Below are 20,619 nucleotides of genomic sequence, written 5' to 3'. Positions count from 1 at the left end.
GGTAGAGAAGATTAAGGTTTTGAATGGGGGAAGATAAGAGATGGTGGTGAACAGCTGTTTTAAAGACCTGGAGGGAGGAGTGGGATTGAAGAGAGTGAGGGAGTTTGTTCCAGAGGCGGGAGAAAAGAAGAATGAAGGAGTGAAGGTGAGCAGAGAGTCTTGATTTTGGCAGTTTAACCATGAGAGAGTTGCAGGCAGATCTTGTGTGACCTGTAGGAATATTTGGGGGACAGAGCCGAGAGAGAGCTGGGGGAGCAAGGCCAGAGAGGAGTCAGTAGAAGACAGAAAGACACCAACCTGCCTACGGTGAGTAAGTGAAAGGCCCTCGGAGTTAGCTTCATCGCGGGAGATTCCAATTATTCTGAAAGCTTTGATTTCAACAGCGTGAAGCCGAGCTGGGTGTGAGGCAGGAGCACTGCCCCAGAGGGGAGAACAGTATTCCATTGAGCTGTGGATGAAAGCCTTGTATGTGGTGAGGAGTTTAGGTGTGCCAAGGAAGGACTTCACACGACAGAGGATGCCCAGTCAGTGACTGGCTTCGGAGGCCAGATTGGAAATGAGGTTTTCCCAGGAGAGATCATGGCAGATGGTAAGACCCAAAAGCTTGAGAGGCAGAACTTCTTGGAGAGGGTTGTTCAGAAAGTAGATGGGAGGGTTGTCCAGTTGGTCTTTTCAGAGAGACATAGTCAGAGTGTGAGATTTGTCAGGATTGAAAGACATGTTCCACTTGTTTGACCTGTCTGTGATTTTGTCCAGGTCTGCAGAGAGTGAGGAGCCTGCAGGCTGCCGATCTGAGGGATGAGGAATGGAGTGGCAGAGAGTGGGGTCATCAGCAAAGAGATAGAGAGGATTTTCCAGAGAGTCAGAGAGATCGTTGATGAAGGCCAGAAAAAGCACAGGGCACAGAACACTGCCTTGGGGAACTCCAGCCTGAACAGGAAGAGGAGATGAGAGAAACCCATTGAGGGCCACGCGTTGACTACGACCAGAGAGGAAGTCCGCAAGCCAAGCGTGGAGATTTCCATGGATACCATAGGAGGAGAGTTTGGTGAGCAGAGCTGGGTGCCAGACCGTATCGAAGGCACGTGATATGTCAAGGGAGACAGCTCTGATTTCCTGTTTGGCATTGAGGACCTCCATCCATTGTTGAGACAGCAGAAGCAGCATGCACAGAGTAGAGTGACCTGGTCTGAAACCAAATAGATGATCAGAGTTCAAGCCTTTGGAGAAGAGGAAGGATTTGATATCCGAAGCAATGATGGATTCCATGACTTTGCTGATAATTGGGAGCAGGCTGATTGGTCTGTAGTTGCGAGAATCTGTTTTTGCACCTTTTTGTGTAAAGCAGTAATGTTTGCTGATTTCCAAGATGCTGGGAGATGACCTTGAGCAAAAGAGAGGGTGAAAAGAACAGAGAGAGGGTGAGATAGAGCGGCAGAGCAGGATTTTCGGACCCGTGGGCTGATGCCGTCTGGTCCAGTTGCAGAATCAGAGTCGCGGTTTGACAAAAACTTCTCCACCTTGTCAGGAGATAAGGACACAGAGTCCAGGAGCAGTTGGGTTCGACTGGGTAAGGTGGGAACAGAGAGAGATGGGTTTGGGACACAAGATGTTGAGGCAAACACAGAGTTGAGGCATTCGGCTTTGTCACGTGCGGTGTCAACTGTGTAGCCATTTGAGGTGAGGGAGGGGATGGAGGGGGAACAAACACCAGAAACGGATTTGACCAGACGCCGCCAGGATTTGGAGGAAGGCGGCAGGTTTGAGAGTTCATTCTTGAGTGTGGAGAGATAGTGCTTCCTGGCACTCCTGAGGGTAGACACACACTTGTTCCGAGCTTGGTGGAAGGAACTGAGATTGCCTTCAGTTGGATTTGCCTTCCAAGAGGCAAAGGCAAGTTGTTTCAGGGCAACTGCCTCACCACAAGATTCAGTGTACCATGGACGGGAGGACAGGTAAGACAACTGAAGACAAGATGGGATAAATCTGTGCATGAGAGAGAGCAGTTTGCTTTGGAAGAATTCCGAGGAAGAATTGATGTCAGAGGCAGTAGATATGGGAGACCAGTTCAAATGATTGATTGCTGCTTGCAGCCCTTGCCAGTCGGCCTGAGTGAAATGCCAGACTCGTCGGCGCTGAGGAGGCTCTCTGAGAATGGCCAGAGAGATGGCCACTTTAACAAGCACATGACCAGGAGAACCGATTGGAGCAGAAGAAGAACAGCAGACATTTGCAGGGAAGTTTGTCATAACCAAGTCCAGAAGAGAAGATACTCCATTGACTGAGATCCGGGTCGGGAAATTGACAGATTGTGTCAGTCCCAATTAGTCACAGAAGTCCGTTGCTGAGGTGCCATGGCTGGTGAGAGAGGAACCCACACCCAGCCAGCTGGCATGATGACAGGTGAAGTCGCCACATATGAGGAAGAGAGAGTTGGGATGAGTTGATAGAAGTTGGTCCTTGTTGTCAGACAGCGACATGTAAATGGAGTCATCACTGTTTGGAGGACTGACTGTACAGAACACATTTGAACAAAAGGTGGGAGCGGAGAGGAAGCCGTGGCCAGAGGTACTCCTGGGGGTGGGGTGGAGAGAGGGCAGTGCAAGGAGAGTGAGGAAGAGAGTTTTTGATAAAGATAGCAACCCTACCACCAGGACGAGCCTCAGGTCTATCATACCAGAGGAGGGAGTAACCAGGAAGAGATATTTAGGAATCAGTCATCTTGAAGGAGGAAAGTTTCTGTTAAGCAGATCAAGTCTGGTTTGTCAGAAGCAACCTGAATGGAGAGATCAATCAGGTTTGAGCGAAGGCCCCGGATGTTTGAGGTCCATATCGTTAATGAGAAGAGAGGGGGATCATCGGGTGCAGGAGAGGGAAGGGGAGGGGTAGGGGCAGATGAAGTATGAGAGGGGGAGGTAGGAAGAGCAGTTGTTAGTGTGTCAGAGATTACAGAAGAGTTACAAGAAAGGGAAGGATGAGGACGAAAGGTTTGATGGTAATGGGATGAGGCACAGTGAGGGGTTATTTGAGGGGTGGCAGAGGAAAGTAGAAGGTTGGGGAAGGTAGAGGTATGAGATGGAAGGGAGACGAAGTCGGGAGGATGCAGCTTTGAGAAGGAGGTGGGAGGGGGAAGAATTGGAGAGGGATGGTAGGGGGGGAGATTTGAAGGGGAGCGGTTGGGGGGGAGTTTTGCAGGGAGGGGTGAAGGGGGGAGTTTAGGAGGGGAAGGGCAAGGGAGGAGTTTAGGAGGGGAGGGGCAAGGGGGGAGATTTGGAGGGGAGGAGCAAGGGGGAGTTTAGAACGTGGATGATTAATGAAAGACGAACATTCATAAGAAATTGGGTTTATTGTGATTTTCAAGTTAGCGATCCGTTTAAGAATGATAGAGGAGGGGTGGAATGAATGTGAATTGAGAGCATGTCGTGAGGAAGAATTATAAGAGATTGAATTTTTTGGGGAAGTAGAATGAGTTGGAGAGGAAATTGAAAAGAGCCTTTTAAATAGGATTAAAAACAGCGTTTTGTAATATACCACTGAATAAAACACTGCAGGGCAAAGTTTAAACATTTAAACAGAACCGTGAAGAAGAACAATCTAATATTCACAAAAATACCAACGGGGAGAGGGAGCCTGGAGGGGCAACCACGAGTCACGTGAACAGGGCAAAAGGTGTCAGCAAAAGGAACAGGCCAAAACAGATCTGGGGAATGGCGTGAAAATGGGGGTGAAATGGGGGTAAAACACGTGGTCGAAGAACGAACGAAAAGAACAAAGACGGAAATGTTTTTGTTTTTTTGAGTTAAGATTTTAAACAAGGAAGTATGGGGTGAAAAGACTGGGAAAAAACTGAGCGAACGAGAGTAGAAGGACCACAATCGACCGCTGAGAGAAAACAAAGCCTCCAGGTAGGAAGCTTAAAGAACTTGGCCGCAATATAACGTGGCACGAAATACTCGACCACTTTATACAGGTATGAAAGATTAACACTGATAATCTTCCAAGGGACGCACTCTCGGTGGTACACACACGTAAGATAAATACAGTTTCGACAAAAATACAATTGTGAACAATTACTTAACTTCGAGCATGCGTGAAGATCGGGACAGCTTCGAAAAACCGTGACCTGCCCCGCAAGATCTCGCGAGGACCAAGATAGATAGGATTTTCAAGAGAGTCAGAGAGATCATTGATGAAGACCAGAAAAAGCACAGGGCCCAGAACACTGCCTTGGGGAACTCCAGCCTGAACAGGAAGGGGGAGATGAGAGAAAACCATTCAGGGCTACACGTTGACTATGACTAGAGAGGAAGTCCGCAAGCCATGCGAGGAGATTTATATGGATACTATAGGAGGAGAGTTTGGTGAGCAGAGCGGGATGCCAGACCGTATGGAAGGCACATGGGCTCCCGTAGATATGTCAAGGGAGACAGCTCTAATTTCCTGTTTGGCATCGAGGACCTCCATCCATTGTTGAGACAGCAGAAGCAGCATGCCCAGAGTCGAGTGACCTGGTCTGAAACCAAATTGATGATCAGAGATCGAGCCATTGGAGAAGAGGAATGATTTGATATCCGAAAATGTTATATTTTGAACACAAATCGGAACATGAATAGAAAGACAGGTCTAATTTTACCATAGTTTGATTGTACATGCGCAGAGAGGAGTGAGATAATATTTTTACTTTGCCTGCCTGGCAATCAAACAAAATTGAAAAATAGAAAACATCTGAAAATGCAAAACCCGTCAACTAGAAAACATCTGAAAATGCAAAACCTATCCGCATCCGTTTATATTCAGACGTCTTCTCTGAACTGTATGCTCAAAATAACGAAAACGGTAGAAAAAAAAAAATACAAAAGGAAAATTGATGATTTTATGCTGCCTTGACCCTTAACTTTTTGATCTAAAAAAGTAGTTTCTAGATTGTGATTGGCGAACTAATTCAGTGACCTAATTTGCTAATGCTTAAAATTTAAGGTCAATTGGATGAAAATTGACGATTTTATGTGATGCTGAACTTTGACCTTTTAACAAAAAATATTAATTTGCCTTCTGCAGATTATCATCATAAAGCTTTGTTGAAAACCTGACAACAGCTCAAAAAATAAAGATACGACACACACACACACACACACACACACACACACACACACACACACACACACACACACACACACAAACACACACACACACACACACACACACACACACACACACACACACACACACACTATTTGGCAGGCCCGAGTGTAAGGGGGGGCCTGAGATTTGGTGGACCCAAGTGAAGGGGGGGGCTTGCTATTTGGCGGATCCGAGTGGAAGTGAGGCCTGATATTTGGCGGACCTGTGTGGAAGGAGGGCCTGAGAAAAATGAGGTCTACTCACCCCTCCCGCAGCTACTCACAATACCTGCATTCGTACATGTACCCACGGTGTCCTGGGTCTCGATCATTTTTCTCTTCCCGTTGCTTTGAACTGCGTTTTTGCTTCTCGCAAAGATCATCATTCAATCATGGCCTCCAAGTGCAAGGCCAGTGCCGGAGATGTGCCGACTACCAAGAGGCAGAAAAAAGTGATGACACTGAGCAACAAGTTAGAGTTGCTCAACCGGATTTTGAAAGGAGAGAGTGCACCTCTCTGGGCAGGCATTATGGTGTCAACGAATCCACCATTCGCTACATATGGAAGAACGATAAGGCGATTTTTGAAAGTGTTGCAACGAGCACTGCATCGAGTACGAAGGTGTAGTCACCCATGTGTGGGATGTCCACAGAGAGGATGGAGAATGCCTTCAGCATATGGATCGAGGACAACAAGCAGAAGAGTATGCCTTTGAGTGGACCTCTCATTCGCACAAAGGCGAACCGTATTTACGATCATCTGTCTGGCACTTGTGCGGGTGGTGCCGGCACGAGTGATGCGCTGAGCGATGATGGCTTGCATATAAGTTGCGTGGGTTCATTCACAGCAAGCAGGGGATGGTTCCATCGTTTCAAGGAGCGGTACTGTCTCAAAAATGTGAATCTCACAGGGGAGCGTACCTCCACGGACCACCTGGCAGCAAAAACATTCCCTGCTCAACTTACGAGGCTGATCGAAAAGAAGGGATACCTCCCAGAGCAGGTGTTCAATGCTGATGAAACCGGCTTCTTCTGGAAAAAGATTCCCACGAGAACGTTCATCTCGAAGCTGGAGGAGACATCATCGGGATTCAAGGCTGCCAAGGGCTGGGTAACTCTTCTCTTCTGCGCAAACGCAAAAGGGGACTTCATGTTGAAACCCATGGTGCTTTACCGTTTCCTGAACCCCTGTGCTCTCAAGGGCAAAAACAGGCAAACTCATGTTTTGGAGGTCCAACAGGAAAGCCTGGGTGACAGCAGCAATTTTCCTGGGTTGGTTCCATAACTGTTTCGTTCCTCCGGTGGAGAGGTACATGACAGACAAAAACTTTGCGTTCAAGGTTCTCTTGCTTGTGGACAATGCTCCTGGCCACCCTGGGGACCTGAACGTGGCTCACTTGAACACTGAGGTGATCTTTCTGCCGCCCAACACCACCTGCCCGATCCAGCCACTCGACCAAGGTGTGATTTCAACGTTTAAAACGTATTACATCCGTCGCACCTTTCGCCGCATTTTGGATGCCATGGATTCTGACTCAGGGCTCTCCGTCGGGCAGTGTTGGAAGGATTTCAACATTTCCCACTGCATCAGTGCCATCAAGGAGTCACTGGATGAGGAGAGAGCCTCCACCATCAGCACGTGCCTGCACAACCTGTGGCCACAAGCAGTGAAAAAACTTTACTGGCTTTCCCAATAACATGGAGGAGAGGCATGTAATTGTCAGGTTGGCATGGCAGGTGGGTGGGGAATGCTTTGATGGCATGCAGCTTGAGGAGTTGGAGGATCTTATTGCCTCGCATGGTGATGGGCTCACCGAGGAGTTGGTGGCCATTCTAAAGGTTTCTGAGGAGGAGGAGGAGGCAGGCAGTGATGAGGAAGAGGTGCTGAGGTCCAACCTCACAGTCCAGTTCCTGGACGAGGTGGTTCCTGGATACAGGGCATGCGGGCGATTGCTGACAGGGTGCAAGACGCTCACCCAGTCAGGTAGCGGTAACTCAAGTTCAAGAGTGGCTTGGATTATGTGCTGCTCCCCTACAAAGAGCTACATCGAAACCTGCAGCAATCTGTGAGGCAGCTGTCCATTACACATTTCTTTCGCCCTGCTGCCTCCACCTCAAGACAAGCAGCATCCTCTCCTGCCTGTCCTGCTTCACCTGCCACCCTCTCAGTATTCTCACCAGCTTCCTCACCAGATTCCTCACCAGCCTCCTCACCAACTTCCTCACCAGCTTCCTCACCAGCATCATCACCAGCGTCATCACCAGCCTCATCACCAGCCTCATCACCAGCCTCATCACCAGCCTCATCACCAGCCTCATCACCAGCCTCATCACCAGCGTCCTCAACAAGGTCCTCAACCGCTCCCTCTCCTGCCTCTCCTGCTTCTCCGTCAGTACACGACTTTGCAGCACCATCATCAAGGTTGTCTTGAGCGTTCGAGGAATTCATGGTACACTACATGGCCAAACGTATGTTGACACCTGAACATCACACCCGTATGTGCTCGTCGAACACCTCATTCCAAAATCATGGGCATTAATATGGAGTTGGTCCCACCTTTGCTGTTATATAACAGTCTTCTGGGAAGACTTTCCACTAGATGTTGGAACATTGCTGTGGGGATTTGCTTCCTTTCAGCCACAAGAGCATTAGTGAGGTTGGGCACTGATGTTGGGCGATTAGACCTGGCTTGCAGTCGGCATTCCAATTCATCCCAAAGGTGTTCCATGGCATGGGGGAATTTGTGCATGGGGGCATTTGTGCATGGGGGAATTGTCCTGCTGAAACAGGAAACGGCCTTCCCCAAACTGTTGCCACAAAGTTGGAAGCACATAATAATCTAGAATGTCATTGTATGCTGTCGCATTATGATTTCCCTTCACTGGAACTAAGGGGCCTAGCCCGGACGATGAAAAACAGCCCCATACCATTATTCCTCCTCCAACAAACTTTACAGTTGGCAGGTAGCGTTCTGCTGCCACCCGCCAAACCCAGATTCGTCCGTTGGACTGCCAGATGGCGATTCATCACTCCAGAGAATGCGTTTCCACTGCTCCAGAGTCCAATGGCAGCGAGCTTTACACCACTCCAGCCCTCGCCTGGCATTGCGCATGGTGATCTTCGGCTTGTGTGCGGCTGCTCGGCCATGGAAACCCATTTCATGAAGCTCCCGACGAACAGTTGTTGTGCTGACGTTGCGTCCAGAGGCAGTTTGGAACTTGGTAGTGAGTGTTGCAACCGAGGACAGACGATTTTTATGCGCTTCAGCACTCGGCAGTCCCGTTCTGTGAGCTTGTGTGGCCTACCACTTCATGACTGACCTGTTCTTGCTCCTATACGTTTCCACTTCACAATAAGAGCACTTACAGTTGAATGGCACAGCTCTAGCAGGGCAGAAATTTGACGAACTGACGTTGGAAAGGTGGCATCTGATGTCGGTGCCACGTTAAAAGTCACTGAGCTCTTTAGTACGGCCCATTATACTGCCAATGTTTGTCCCTGGAGATTGCATGGCTGTGTACTTGATTATATATACCTGTCAGCAATGGGTGTGGCTGAAATAGCTGAATCCACTAATTAGAATGGGTGTCCGCATACTTTTGGCCATGTCGTGTATTTTAATCCATCACCATCATCATCATCATTTGAAAAGTTGTGTGGTTTGTAAAATAATAATTTTAAACATTTTTTTTTGTTGTTACATTCATGGTACGGTGTGGTTAAGCCCTTTTGATAAACTAAATGCATTCCTTCAATAAATTGGAAACGGTAACTGTTTTTTTTTTGGTTTTTTTTAGGAACCATTTTTTGAGAATTGTAATCATGTGCATTTGCGGTCAAACATTTTAAACTTGTTTTTTTTTTTAAACCGGTCGAAAATTTTCCTCTGAATCGGGAACCGTCAGGAACCTATAACGTACCCGGAACCTATATATAAACAATGGCACGGCATACATTCATCAGATTTTCATCGACATTCGCGGATTATTGTCAACATTCGTGGGATTTGCCTCGTCATTTGCAGATTTTTCCTCGCCATTGCATTCGCGGTTTGTTCCTTGACATTTGCGGATTTACACGACTCGGGAACCAATCCCCCCTTTTTCCATTGAAATAATGCTCCGCCATTCATAGTTTCGCAATTTGCGGCACTTTCCAGGAACGTATCCCTTTGAATAGCGGGTTCCGGCAGTACTGGATATTTACTTGAACACTGCATGGGGTATTGTGTTGTATGAACTCTCTGGTTTGTTTAGTTCTTGCTTGTATTTTTTATTTTTTTGTGTTCTTCTGAAATTATTTTATTTTATTTCATTACCACTCGTATTTGCTGTTATGCCTCCGCCGACAAAGTCGCTCGAGGCACTGTTTTTGGGTTGTCTGTCCGGCTGTCCATCAGCCTGTGTCCGTGATAGGTTTTCCGTGTCCGTGATAGTCCGTGATTTCCGTGTCCGTGATAGGATATCATGGTCCGTGATAGGTTTTCGTTACCGCGATAACTTAAGAACGTCTGAAGGGAATGAAGTCAAACTTGGTGTACAAGTATGTATAATGATGTAAAGATGAACAGATTCGATTATGGGGTTAAGAGGTCAAAGGTCAGATGTCCCATTAGGTAAAGAGCTTGTGAAGCGAAGCAGTGATAGGATTTTGACCAAACTTGGTATACGTATATATCATGATGCAAAGATGAACCCGATTAGAATTTAGCATCAGAGGTCATATGTCGGGTAAAAATGTTACGTAATAATATGGGCAGAGATGTAATCATGTAATGATGTAATAATATGGGTGGAGGCACATCAATCAACGTAACGGCATCGAAGAGTTTCGTTCTATTTAACAGTTCTCCCTCCCTCCACCCGCTCCATTTTTAGGGTTCTTTCCTGGCAGCTCCCAGGGTTGTGATGCATTCCTCCGGCACAAAATGACACTGATATCTCCGTCCATTCTGCGCCAGTACGGCATTCCTTTTGACAGGGTGAGGTGCCTTCTGCTGTCTGCAATGCTCGCCCTGGTTGTGCATGCAAAGGAATTGTTTGTAAAGCATGGGGAAAGGTTTTGTGGGTCAGTGCCAAAAAAAGCAAAGGAAGTGTACTGCCTTTTAATAATTCTGTGCTCTGTACTACTCAAGCAACTTGTACTACTCAAAACATTGGCACTAATTGGTACTCATATCGATTGGCATTGGCCAACAATACTTGTCATAACAATGACACCCTGAGGAAACTGGATAACCAAAGACTTCCCATAATGCTGCAGGTGCATCAAAACAAGAAAGTACTTGCACAAATGCTTTTTTTCCTCTAGAGATCAGGACCTGTGTGTGTATTGGTGTAGCTTCAAGCATGTCTAAATTTGCTAAACTGCATGCTCGGCCTACAATCATGAATCAGTCAGCACAATAGTTTTCTGAGCATCCTGTGTTATTAAGCAAATTCCGTCAAATTGCAGTCACAACTTAAGGAAGAGTTTTGGTTTGATTTTTACATGTGCGGGCTGGTTATCTTCAGTCTTTATCTTGACTATTGCGAATTGTGAATGGAGCATGCTGTTTAATCCAGCGTCCATTCTTTCGGATGTACAGCCTATATACTTGGCATAGCACCGGCATTGAAACTCACAGATGATAACATTGCTCAATCGGCTGGAAAGCAAGATGTCTTTCCAGATTGGGGGCAGCATTGTATGAGTCTCGGGTTATGCAGTTTCCTCAGTGTCTTGTTGTTATAAGTATTGCGACCAATAATCAACGCCTTGTACCAATGTTTGAGTGGTATAAATCACTTTGCTCTTTGACATCCAGCATTTTTGTGATTTGTCCTGACAAGTGCAAGATGAAAACTTAGGCATTATGTTCTTCTTTTTGCATTTTTAAAATACATTTGGTTTGTTTCTGCATGCTGACTTTTCTGCATGCTGACTCTACCAGCTGACTCCTGCCAGATTATTGTTGAGTCGGAAGTCAGACAGTAACACTCTCCCAAACGATTGCCGAGTATAAATTTGGCTATTGTCGTGTCTTAGGTGACGCAGGAGGCTGGAGAATTTATGATAACCTTTCCTTATGGGTACCATGCCGGTTTTAACCATGGCTTCAACTGTGCCGAGTCCACTAACTTTGCAACTCTACGCTGGATTGAATATGGAAAGCAGGCAGCGTTGGTGAGTTATTTTCTTTCAATTTTAAATGTTTAGAGTGCTTTGAGCATAGCTGCAACTTTGTTCCCAATGTGCCTTTTGTTTCCTTAATTGAGATAAATTATATCCCTGAATATAATTGCATGTGTGTGTGTATCTCTAATAATTAAAGGCAGTGTCCATCCGTCCGTCTGTCTCCACCATAACTCTAAAACCATGAAACCTAGCGGCTCCAAACTTTGCATGCATACACCTGCACCTCCAACAGAGTGCAATGATGAAAACTAGGTGTTTGGGTTGTTACAACACCCTTTTTGAAGATGATTATCGAGGTGCTCATAAGAAAAAAACCCGAAAAAGGCTTACCAATATGGCGGCCCGCCATCTTGGTCAGCCCACTGTCACACGCTCGGTTCTTAAGCCACCATTTTCTTTAGGCCTCTTCAAACGTGCCTTGCCTTAGAAACACGATCGATTAATTATCATTACGTAAGTGAAGCATATCATCAAAATTTGGATTCGGATGTGAGGATTGGATCCTGTAGAGTGTAGACTAAATAAATGTCCAAATCTGGAGTGAAATCTGACAAAATTTACCATAAATGTGATTTTTAGAACTAAGTGTATATATTCATTTATTCAAGCGAGGCTGTCTCCTGGGATTATTTTTTTTATATTCAACTTAATAATAATTTTAACTTGATTCATACTTCCATTGGATAGGGTGTCAGTCCTCTGTACCTTTAAAAAAAAAAAAATTTATTTATTTATTATTGTTATTAATTTTTTTGTGTACAGAATTTAGGCTCGTGTAAGAGCTAACACATTGAACATGAAAACATGCGTGGACACATAAAACGTACAATGAAGGGAGCGGGAGACGAGAGGTGGAGGGAGAGGGAAGCACACAAGCACAACAAAAGTAGAGAACAAGGACATCGGTAGATCTGTGGAAGGAGGAGGGCTGGGGAAGAGGGAGGGGTACACGGTATAAACATGGATCACGGATCTCTGATCAGCAATTTGGCTTCAGATCAGGTCACTACTCTGGACATGCTGCTTCTGCTGTCTCAACAATGGATGGAGGTCCTCAATGTCAAACAGGAAATTAGAGCTGTCTCTCTTGACATATCACGTGCCTTCGATACGGTCTGGCACCCCGCATGGCTTGCGGACTTCCCCTCTGGTCGTAGTCGGTTGTCGCCCTGAATGGATTTCTCTCATCTCCCCTTCCTGTTCAGGTTGGAATTCCTCAAGGCAGAGTTCTGGGCCCTGTGCTTTTTCTGGTCTTCATCAACGATCTCTCCGACTCTGGAAAGTCCTTTCTATCACATTGCTGATGACTCCACTCTCTGCCGCTCCATACCTCATCCCTCAGATCGGCAGTCTACAGCCTCCTCACTCTCTGCAGACCTGGACAAAATCACAGACTGGTCAAATAAGTGGAACATGTCTTTCAATCCTGACAAATCTCACACTCATTATGTCTCTCCAAAAGGACCTTCTGGACAACCCTCCCATCTACTTTCTCAACAATCCTCTCCAAGAAGTTCTGTCACTCAAGCTCTTGGGTCTCACAATCTGCCATGATCTTTCCTGGGAAAACCACATTTCCAAGCTGGCCTCCAAATCCAGTCGCTGACTGGGCATCCTCCGTCGTGCGAAGTCCTTCCTTGGCACACCTGAGCTCCTCACCACATACAAGGCTTTCATCCGCAGCTTAATGGAATACTGCTCTCCCCTCTGGGCTGGTGCTCCTGCCTCACACCTAGCTCGGCTTCACGCTGTTGAAACCAAAGCTTTCAGAATCGTTGGAATCTCCTGCGATGAAGCTAACTCGGAGGGCTTTTCACTCACTCACCGCAGGAGGTTGGTGGTCTAGCACCCACCCCAACCCTGTCTGTGCTCTGTCCCCCAAATACTCATACAGGTCGCACAAGATCTGCCAGCAACCCTCTTATGGTTAAACTCCCAAAATCAAGACTCTGCTTACCTTCACTCTTTCATTCCTCTTTTCTTCCACCTCTGGAACAAACTCCTTCACTCTCTTCAATCCCACTCCTCCCTCCAGGTCTTTAAAACAGCTGTTCACCACCATCTGTTATCTTTCCCCATCCAAAACTTTGATCTTTTCTACCCCCGTTAATTCACCCCAGATCCACTTTTCTGAAATACCGGCTTCTTTCCTGTAAGTGCTAGCTGTGTCCATGTGGTTTTTACATCTCCTACCCCCCACCCCCCTTCCCACGCCTCCTCCCCCCAAGCCCTCCCCCTCCCACAGATCTACCGATGTCTCTGCTCTCAAATGTGGTACTTGTGTGCTTCCCCCTATCTCCCCGTCTTGTCTCCCGCACTCTCTATTATGTCTTATGTGTCCGGTTTTTTTTTTGCCATTAATGTTGGCTTTTACACGAGCCTCGATCTTGTATGCGGAAAAAAAAAAAAACGATTCTATTTTAATTGCTATTTTACCTTCATGTTGTGCCAGTGAAGTAATCCCCGTATAACACTGCAATATTTCTTTTTTGAGACTGTCCCACGACCCTCAGGAACACCCTCGCGGCCCTCATTTTGATCGCAACCATGTGTTTGGGAACCACTGCCTCAAACGGTAATTAATCCGCTGTGAATAAGAGAGAAGCTGATGTTACGGGCCTTACACTTAGGTCCGTGGTTCTTAACCTGGGTTCGACCTAACCCTAGGGGTTCAGTGAACCAGTCTCAGGGGTTCGGCGGAGGTCCTCCGAAACGCATTGCAATTTGTTTTTTTGTTTGTTTTTAGTTTTGTATCAATTTTGAATCTATGTGTAATTACGCTTATTATTAGTCCCCTACCGGTGTACACCGGAGGGGACTACAGGTTTGCACGCCGTCCCTCCGTCTGTCAGTCAGTCAGTCCGTCACGCAAAGAACAGTTTTCCGGACCTTTTTTCTCAACGCTTAATGCTAATGATTTCAAACTTGGCACATGGTTTCCTCATGATAAGGTACAGATCGAGTTCGAACATGACGACGTTTCGATCATTTTTGACAAAGTTATGGCACTTTGAACTTTGGGAATTCTGATAATTCTGATGATCCTTAACTCAGTGCCATTTTAAGTTTTAATTTCCTTTAAAAAAGATTTTCTCTGCAATAATTGGACCATTTGAGATCAAATTTTCACCATATGAGGGACTCGGTCTGTAGAATATTTTAATGGTAATTATGACGTGACATGTCACATGGTTTGGCCGCCATATTGTTTTTCGTGAAAACACGAAAACCCCTTTTTCTCTGCAACGGCTGAACAGATCGAGGCCAACCTTTGCAGGCAGAATCGCATACCCATGACGAACAAAAAAGTCAGTGAGCATGACATCATGCGTCACAAGGTTTCAGAGTTATGACGTTTTTAAGTCGCTTTTAAGACTCCTCCCTCATTTTTGATCCAATCAAGGGGAAACTTCACAGATCTGTTCAGCATGTCAATCTACTAAAATGTCCTTTTGGAATATGCGATAGGGCACGTGGTTTGGCATATATCATTAATTAGACGAAAATATTTTTTAAATGGATATCTCTTGTTTATTCTAGAGTTCTCCTCAAGCCGCACCACGCGCCCTCAGCCTCGTCGCGCGAACGTCAACAGCGCGACAGCGCGCCCTTTCCGGAGGGGCGGAGCCAAGCCAAGCAACATATATATGCACATCGATCATTGATCGTGAACTGGAAAATATAATAAATTACTGATATTTAGCGACTCAAAAGGTTCTTTATCAACAACTTATTTTCTCGTGCTTCTGCTGACCTGTCTGCAAGGTGTATAAATTGAAGTCACGAGTGCGAATCACAGGTGAACCCGTCCTGAGGTAATTTGCAATTGGGAACGATTCAGAACCTATGGGTGAATAACCCTTTTTATTTTCCCCAACAATTTTCCGGACGACAGACTGCCGGTAGGGGACGTGTATTGCAGCGCAATACTCAGAATGCTTGTTAATATTATTATTATTTTGCTATGTATGTTACGAACGAATGGAAATGTTATTTGTAATTGTATTCCCATCCCATTCATGGTTTCTCTGGTCTGTGTTTAAGATAAGTTTTCACACTGACTGTTAGTTGAATCAATGAGCAACTTGCTAATTATTCTGTTGATGGTGCTTACTTAAGTCCCTGTCACACCTTGACTATTTAGCCAGCGTATGCCGACGTATCAAAATTTATCTAAAACGCTGGCGTTCGCTGAACTATCGATGTTTTTTTTCAGTTTTGGGCGTATAATAGCGTATTCATAACGAGTTGGACGTATGCATAACGTATTAGTAATGTACACAGAACGTTTCGATAACTTATAGATAACTTATACCAACGAATGCTTAGCGTGTTGTCAGCGTTCACAACTTATGCCCAACGATAGTCTAACTTATGCATAGCGCGCGGCAGCGTATCGCCGACGATCACGTGGCGTAGCCTATTAAAAGGCTGCCGCTCGACGATTCAAATCGTAACCGCACTAGACATCGAAGTGTCAACATCACCGTCATGCCGAAGAAAACTTCGAATCTTCGAATTCGAATCACTGACTCCCTTTGCGTCCATATAAATATATATGTTTATTCATACACTTTGAAAAAGGTATAATAATATAATGTACAGTCAATACAAACGTATTACAAAGTAACAAGAACATTTTTTATTTGTTGAATTGTACATGTATATTGCAAAGTGCATAATTGAAAAAAAGCTTTTTATACGATGTTCATTTCAAGAGGAATCTTACTTTATTGCCTGAACAATGCAGTAATACAAATATCTAAATCATCCTATCTTGCCACGGAACTGCGCCAGCTGGGGAGTTAACCCAGTGCTTGAGGAGATTCCTCTGTTTCTTTCCGTCCTTGGAGGCAGTGTTGGGGCCAGTAGCTGTCTGTGTATCCTCCAAGTGATGTCCCTCTTGCCATGCTCCTGGAACAAGGTCAAGGTTCTCATTCTCTGCCCGGTCAAGCTGCTGGTTCTGTAGTCCTGGGTACCTGGAATTTGAATTTGATTTTATTTACTTATAAAGCGCACCTATAATAAAAACATATATTCTAATGCGCTGTACAATAAAAAGTAATATAATGATACATATAACATTTAAGGTAAATCATATAATGTTTTATAAGCATAGGCTAAAAGTTAAATTGCATTGTATACTGTATAATATATGCTATGTAAACATGAATTACCTGAACGTGTGTCTACGTGTGTCAACGATCGCCGAACGTGCCTACAACTTATGGCCAGCGTATGCGGAACGTGAGTCATACGCTGGCATACGTCGACAAATTTTGTGCATGCACAAAATTTGTCGACGAGCTCGGCGTACTACGATGTATGCCAGCGTGCTTCAGCGTGCTCTTAACGTATACAAAATTTACCCATAACGTATTCGACGTGTGCCAGCGTATTCGCAAAATTTTTCATACGTCGGCATTCGCTGGCTAAAACGTCAAGGTGCGACAGCGGCTTTACTTACTGGATTTTGGACTTTTTTTTTTTTTTGTATACATAATAATCGATGCTCGTGAAAGAGCTAACATTTATCACACAAACAAATCAAACAGACAAACAAACAAAGTATATAAAAAGGGGTGTGGTGGACAAGATGGGGAGAGAAGGGGAAGCACATAAACACAACATTTGAGAGCAGGGACATCGGGAATGTGTGGGAGGGAGAGGGCTTGGGGGGAGGGGGCGTGGGAAGGGGGGGGGGGAGGGTGGGAGAAGTATAAACACAAGGACACCAAGGACTTCCAGGAAAGATGTTGGTATTTCAAAAAAGTGGATTTGGGGTGAAATTAGCGAGGGTAGAAAAGATCAAGGTTTTGGATGGGGGAAGATAAGAGATGATGGTGAACAGCAGTTTTAAAGACCTGGAGGGAGGAGTGGGATTTAAGAGAGTGAGGGAGTTTGTTCCAGAGGTGGGAGAAAAGAGGAGTGAAGGTGAGCAGAGTCTTGATTTTGGCAGTTTAACAATAAGAGGGTTGCAGGCAGATGTTGTGTGACCTGTAGGAATATTTGGGCGACAGAGCTCAGAGAGAGCTGGAGGAGCAAGGCCGGAGGGGAGTCGGTAGAAGACAGAAAGACCACCAACCTGCCTGCGGTGAGTAAGTGAAAGGCCCTCGGAGGTAGCTTCATCACGGGAGATTCCAATGATTCTGAACGCTTTGGTTTCAACAGCGTGAAGACGAGCTAGGTGTAAGGCAGGAGCACCAGCCCAGAGGGGAGAGCAGTATTCCATTGAGCTGCTGATGAAAGCCTTGTACGTAGTGAGGAGCTGAGGTGTGCCAAGTAAGGACTTTTTTTTTTTTTTTGTATGCTGAATCGAGGCTCGTGAAAGAGCTGACATTTACTTCACAAACAAATCAACCAGACAAACAAAATATATAAAAAGAGGGAGTGGAAGACAAGATGGGGAGAGAAGGGGAAGCACACAAACACAACATTTGAGAGCAGGGAGATGTGTGGGAGGGAGAGGGCTTGGGGGGAGGAGGCATGGGAAGGGGGGGGGGGGAGGGGTGGGAGAAGTATAAAACACAAGGACACCAAGGACTTCCAGGACAGAAGTTGGTATTTCAAAAAAGTGGAATTGGGGTGAAATTAGCGGGGATAGAAAAGATCAAGGTTTTGGATGGGGGAAGATAAGAGATGGTGGTGAACAGCTGTTTTAAAGACCTGCAGGGTGGAGTGGGATTGAAGAGAGTGAGGGAGTTTGTTCCAGAGGCGGAAGAAAAGAGGAATGAAGGAGTGAAGGTGAGCAGAGAGTCTTGATTTTGGCAGTTTAACCATAAGAGGGTTGCAGGCAGATCTTGTGCGACCTGTAGGAATATTTGGGGGACAGAGTCCAGAGAGAGCTGGGGGGGCAAGGCCAGAGAGGAGTCGGTAGAAGACGGAAAGACCACCAACCTGCCTGCGGTGAGTGAGTGACTTCGCACGACGGAGGATGCCCAGTCAGCGACTGGCTTTGGAGGCCAGATTTGAAATGTGGTTTTCCCAGGAAAGATCATGGCAAATAGTGAGACTCAAAAGCTTGAGTGACAGAACTTCTTGGAGAGGATTATTCAGAAAGTGGATGGGAGGGTTGTCCAGTCAGTCTTTTCGGAGAGACATCGTAAGAGTGTGAGATTTGTCAGGATTGAAAGACATCTTCCACTTGTTTGCCCAGTCTGTGATTTTGTCCAGGTCTGCAGAGAGTGAGGAGGCTGAAGACTGCCGATCTGAGGGATGAGGAATGGAGCGGCAGAGCGTGGAGTCATCAGCAAAGAGATAGAGAGGATTTTCAAGAGAGTCCGAGAGATCATTGATGAAGACCAGAAAGGGCCCAGAACACTGCCTTGGGGAACTCCAGCCTGAACAGGAAGAGGAGATGAGAGAAACCCATTCAGGGCCACACGTTGACTACGACTAGAGAGGAAGTCCGCCAGCCATGCGTGGAGATTTCCATGGATACCAAAGGAGGAGACTTTGGTGAGCAGAGCGGGGTGCCAGACCGTATCGAAGGCACGTGATATGTCGAGGGAGACAGCTCTAATTTCCTGTTTGGCATTGAGGTCCTCCATCCATTGTTGAGACAGCAGAAGCAGCATGTCCAGAGTAGAGTGACCTGGCCTGAAACCAAATTGATGATCAGAGATCAAGCAATTGGAGAAGAGGAAAGATTTCATATCCAAAGCAATGATGGATTCCATGACTTTGCTGATAAATTGGGAGAAGGCTGATTGGTCTGTAGTGGCTAAGATCTGTTTTTGCACCTTTTTTGTGTAAAGCGGTGATGTTGGCTAATTTCCAAGCAGATGGCAGATGACCTTGAGCAAAAGAGAGGGTGAAGAGAACAGAGAGAGGGAATGAAAGAGCGGAAGAACAGGATTTTAGGACCCGTGGGCTGATGCCGTCAGGTCCAGTTGCAGAATCAGAGTCGAGGGTTGACAGAAATTGCAGGTGTTCTTTGCAGATGTTCGGAAATTCCAGTGAATAGCCTTGATTAGCTTGCCGTGTGCCGTGCGTCATTGGTCGCGCCTTACTTTGTAGTTACTGATTAATTGAAAAGTAAGTTGAAAATGTGTGTGGATATGCAGGGCTGGTTCAGAGTTATATTAAAGTCAAAAGTGGATGGTGATTATAAAATATGATTGAATTACTCAGAAAATTAGGTGGAGGTGATGAACTCCTTTGGTCACAATTCAAAACTAACAATTCGCAGTTTTCTATGCAATATTATAATGGGATTTGAGGTGACATAGAGTTGAGTAGATAATAAATCCCGTCATCGTAACTATAAGTTATGTTTTCTTCGTTAAAATTTCTCAGTTTTCAGAGGGGTACTGATTATATTTAAGCATGTTCCTTTTTTATTTTTTGTCATGTAATTATTTGCCCAAACTCAATTAAGATCAGTTTTTTTGTTTTTTTTTGCAGTATGTCGAGCAAAAAAAGGAAGTGGTTGGAGGATTAAGTGCGGTACGGGTTCACGTCTTTGACGGAACGGGACGGAAGCCAGTGTCCTCAATGCATGCTTTGCAATGTCAAGTTGAGCAACTCCAGCCTAGCACCAGCAAAACTACGGGAACACTTCAAAAAAACTGCACGGCGAGGAGCAGTACAAAGACACAACGCTGGATGAATTCAAATTGAAGAGAGTCCGATTCGACGCAATTGCTACCTTGCCCACTCTCAGCTTCGTTCCAATTGACAAACCGATCCTCACCGCATTGTATGAAGTTGCATACCTGATCGCAAAGCAGGGCAAACCGCACACTGTTGGTGAGACACTCATCAAACCGGCCGCGTTGAAGATGGCCAACATCATGCTGGGTAAAGCTGCTGAAAACAAGTTGTCTCTCATTCCACTCTCAAATGACACCGACAGATGCAGAATCGATGACATGAGCGACGACATCCTCGCCCAGGTAGTTGCAGATTTAGTCGCGAGCCCGACAAAATTCAGCCTTCAACTCGACGAGACCACCGACGTTTGAATTTGAGCCAGCTCATCCTATTTGTGCGTTATGTCAAAGGAGACGAGATCAAGGAAGACATTCTGTTCTGCAAGCCTCTCACAACAACGACGAAGGCAGCTGACGTGAAGAAGCTTGTGGACGACTTCTTCAGAAGCAACGGCCTCTCGTGGAACATGGTGGCTGCAGTTTCCTCGGACGGAGCTCCAGCCATGCTGGGATGCAACTCCGGTTTTGGAGCGCTGGTGAAGGCCGATGCACCACACATCATCGTCACGCACTGCATCCTGCACAGACACGTGCTGGCGTCAAAAACCCTGCCTCCAAAACTGGCCAATGTTCTGAAAATCGTCGTTGAAACTGTGAATTACGTGCG

At 45.9% G+C, this 20,619-nt stretch overlaps 1 protein-coding gene across 3 annotated transcripts in view; it reads left to right on the top strand.

Moving 5' to 3' along the window:
• KDM4A (lysine demethylase 4A) overlaps positions 1 to 20,619 on the top strand; it is a 209,963-nt gene that overhangs the window by 111,840 nt on the left and 77,504 nt on the right. For all 3 annotated transcript variants that reach the window (XM_068118523.2, XM_068118529.2, XM_068118535.2), the window contains exons 7-8: positions 9,999 to 10,102; positions 11,149 to 11,286. In XM_068118523.2, coding sequence (XP_067974624.1) covers positions 9,999 to 10,102; positions 11,149 to 11,286 — 242 coding nt within the window. The remainder of the gene's footprint in view (positions 1 to 9,998; positions 10,103 to 11,148; positions 11,287 to 20,619) is intronic.

The sequence above is a fragment of the Myxine glutinosa genome, chromosome 1 (genome assembly GCF_964187855.1).
Source record: "Myxine glutinosa chromosome 1, kmMyxGlut1.1, whole genome shotgun sequence".
Taxonomy (NCBI): domain Eukaryota; kingdom Metazoa; phylum Chordata; class Myxini; order Myxiniformes; family Myxinidae; genus Myxine; species Myxine glutinosa.
Note: the sequence above shows the minus strand (reverse complement) of the source record. Positions and strands in the feature narration are given on the sequence as shown.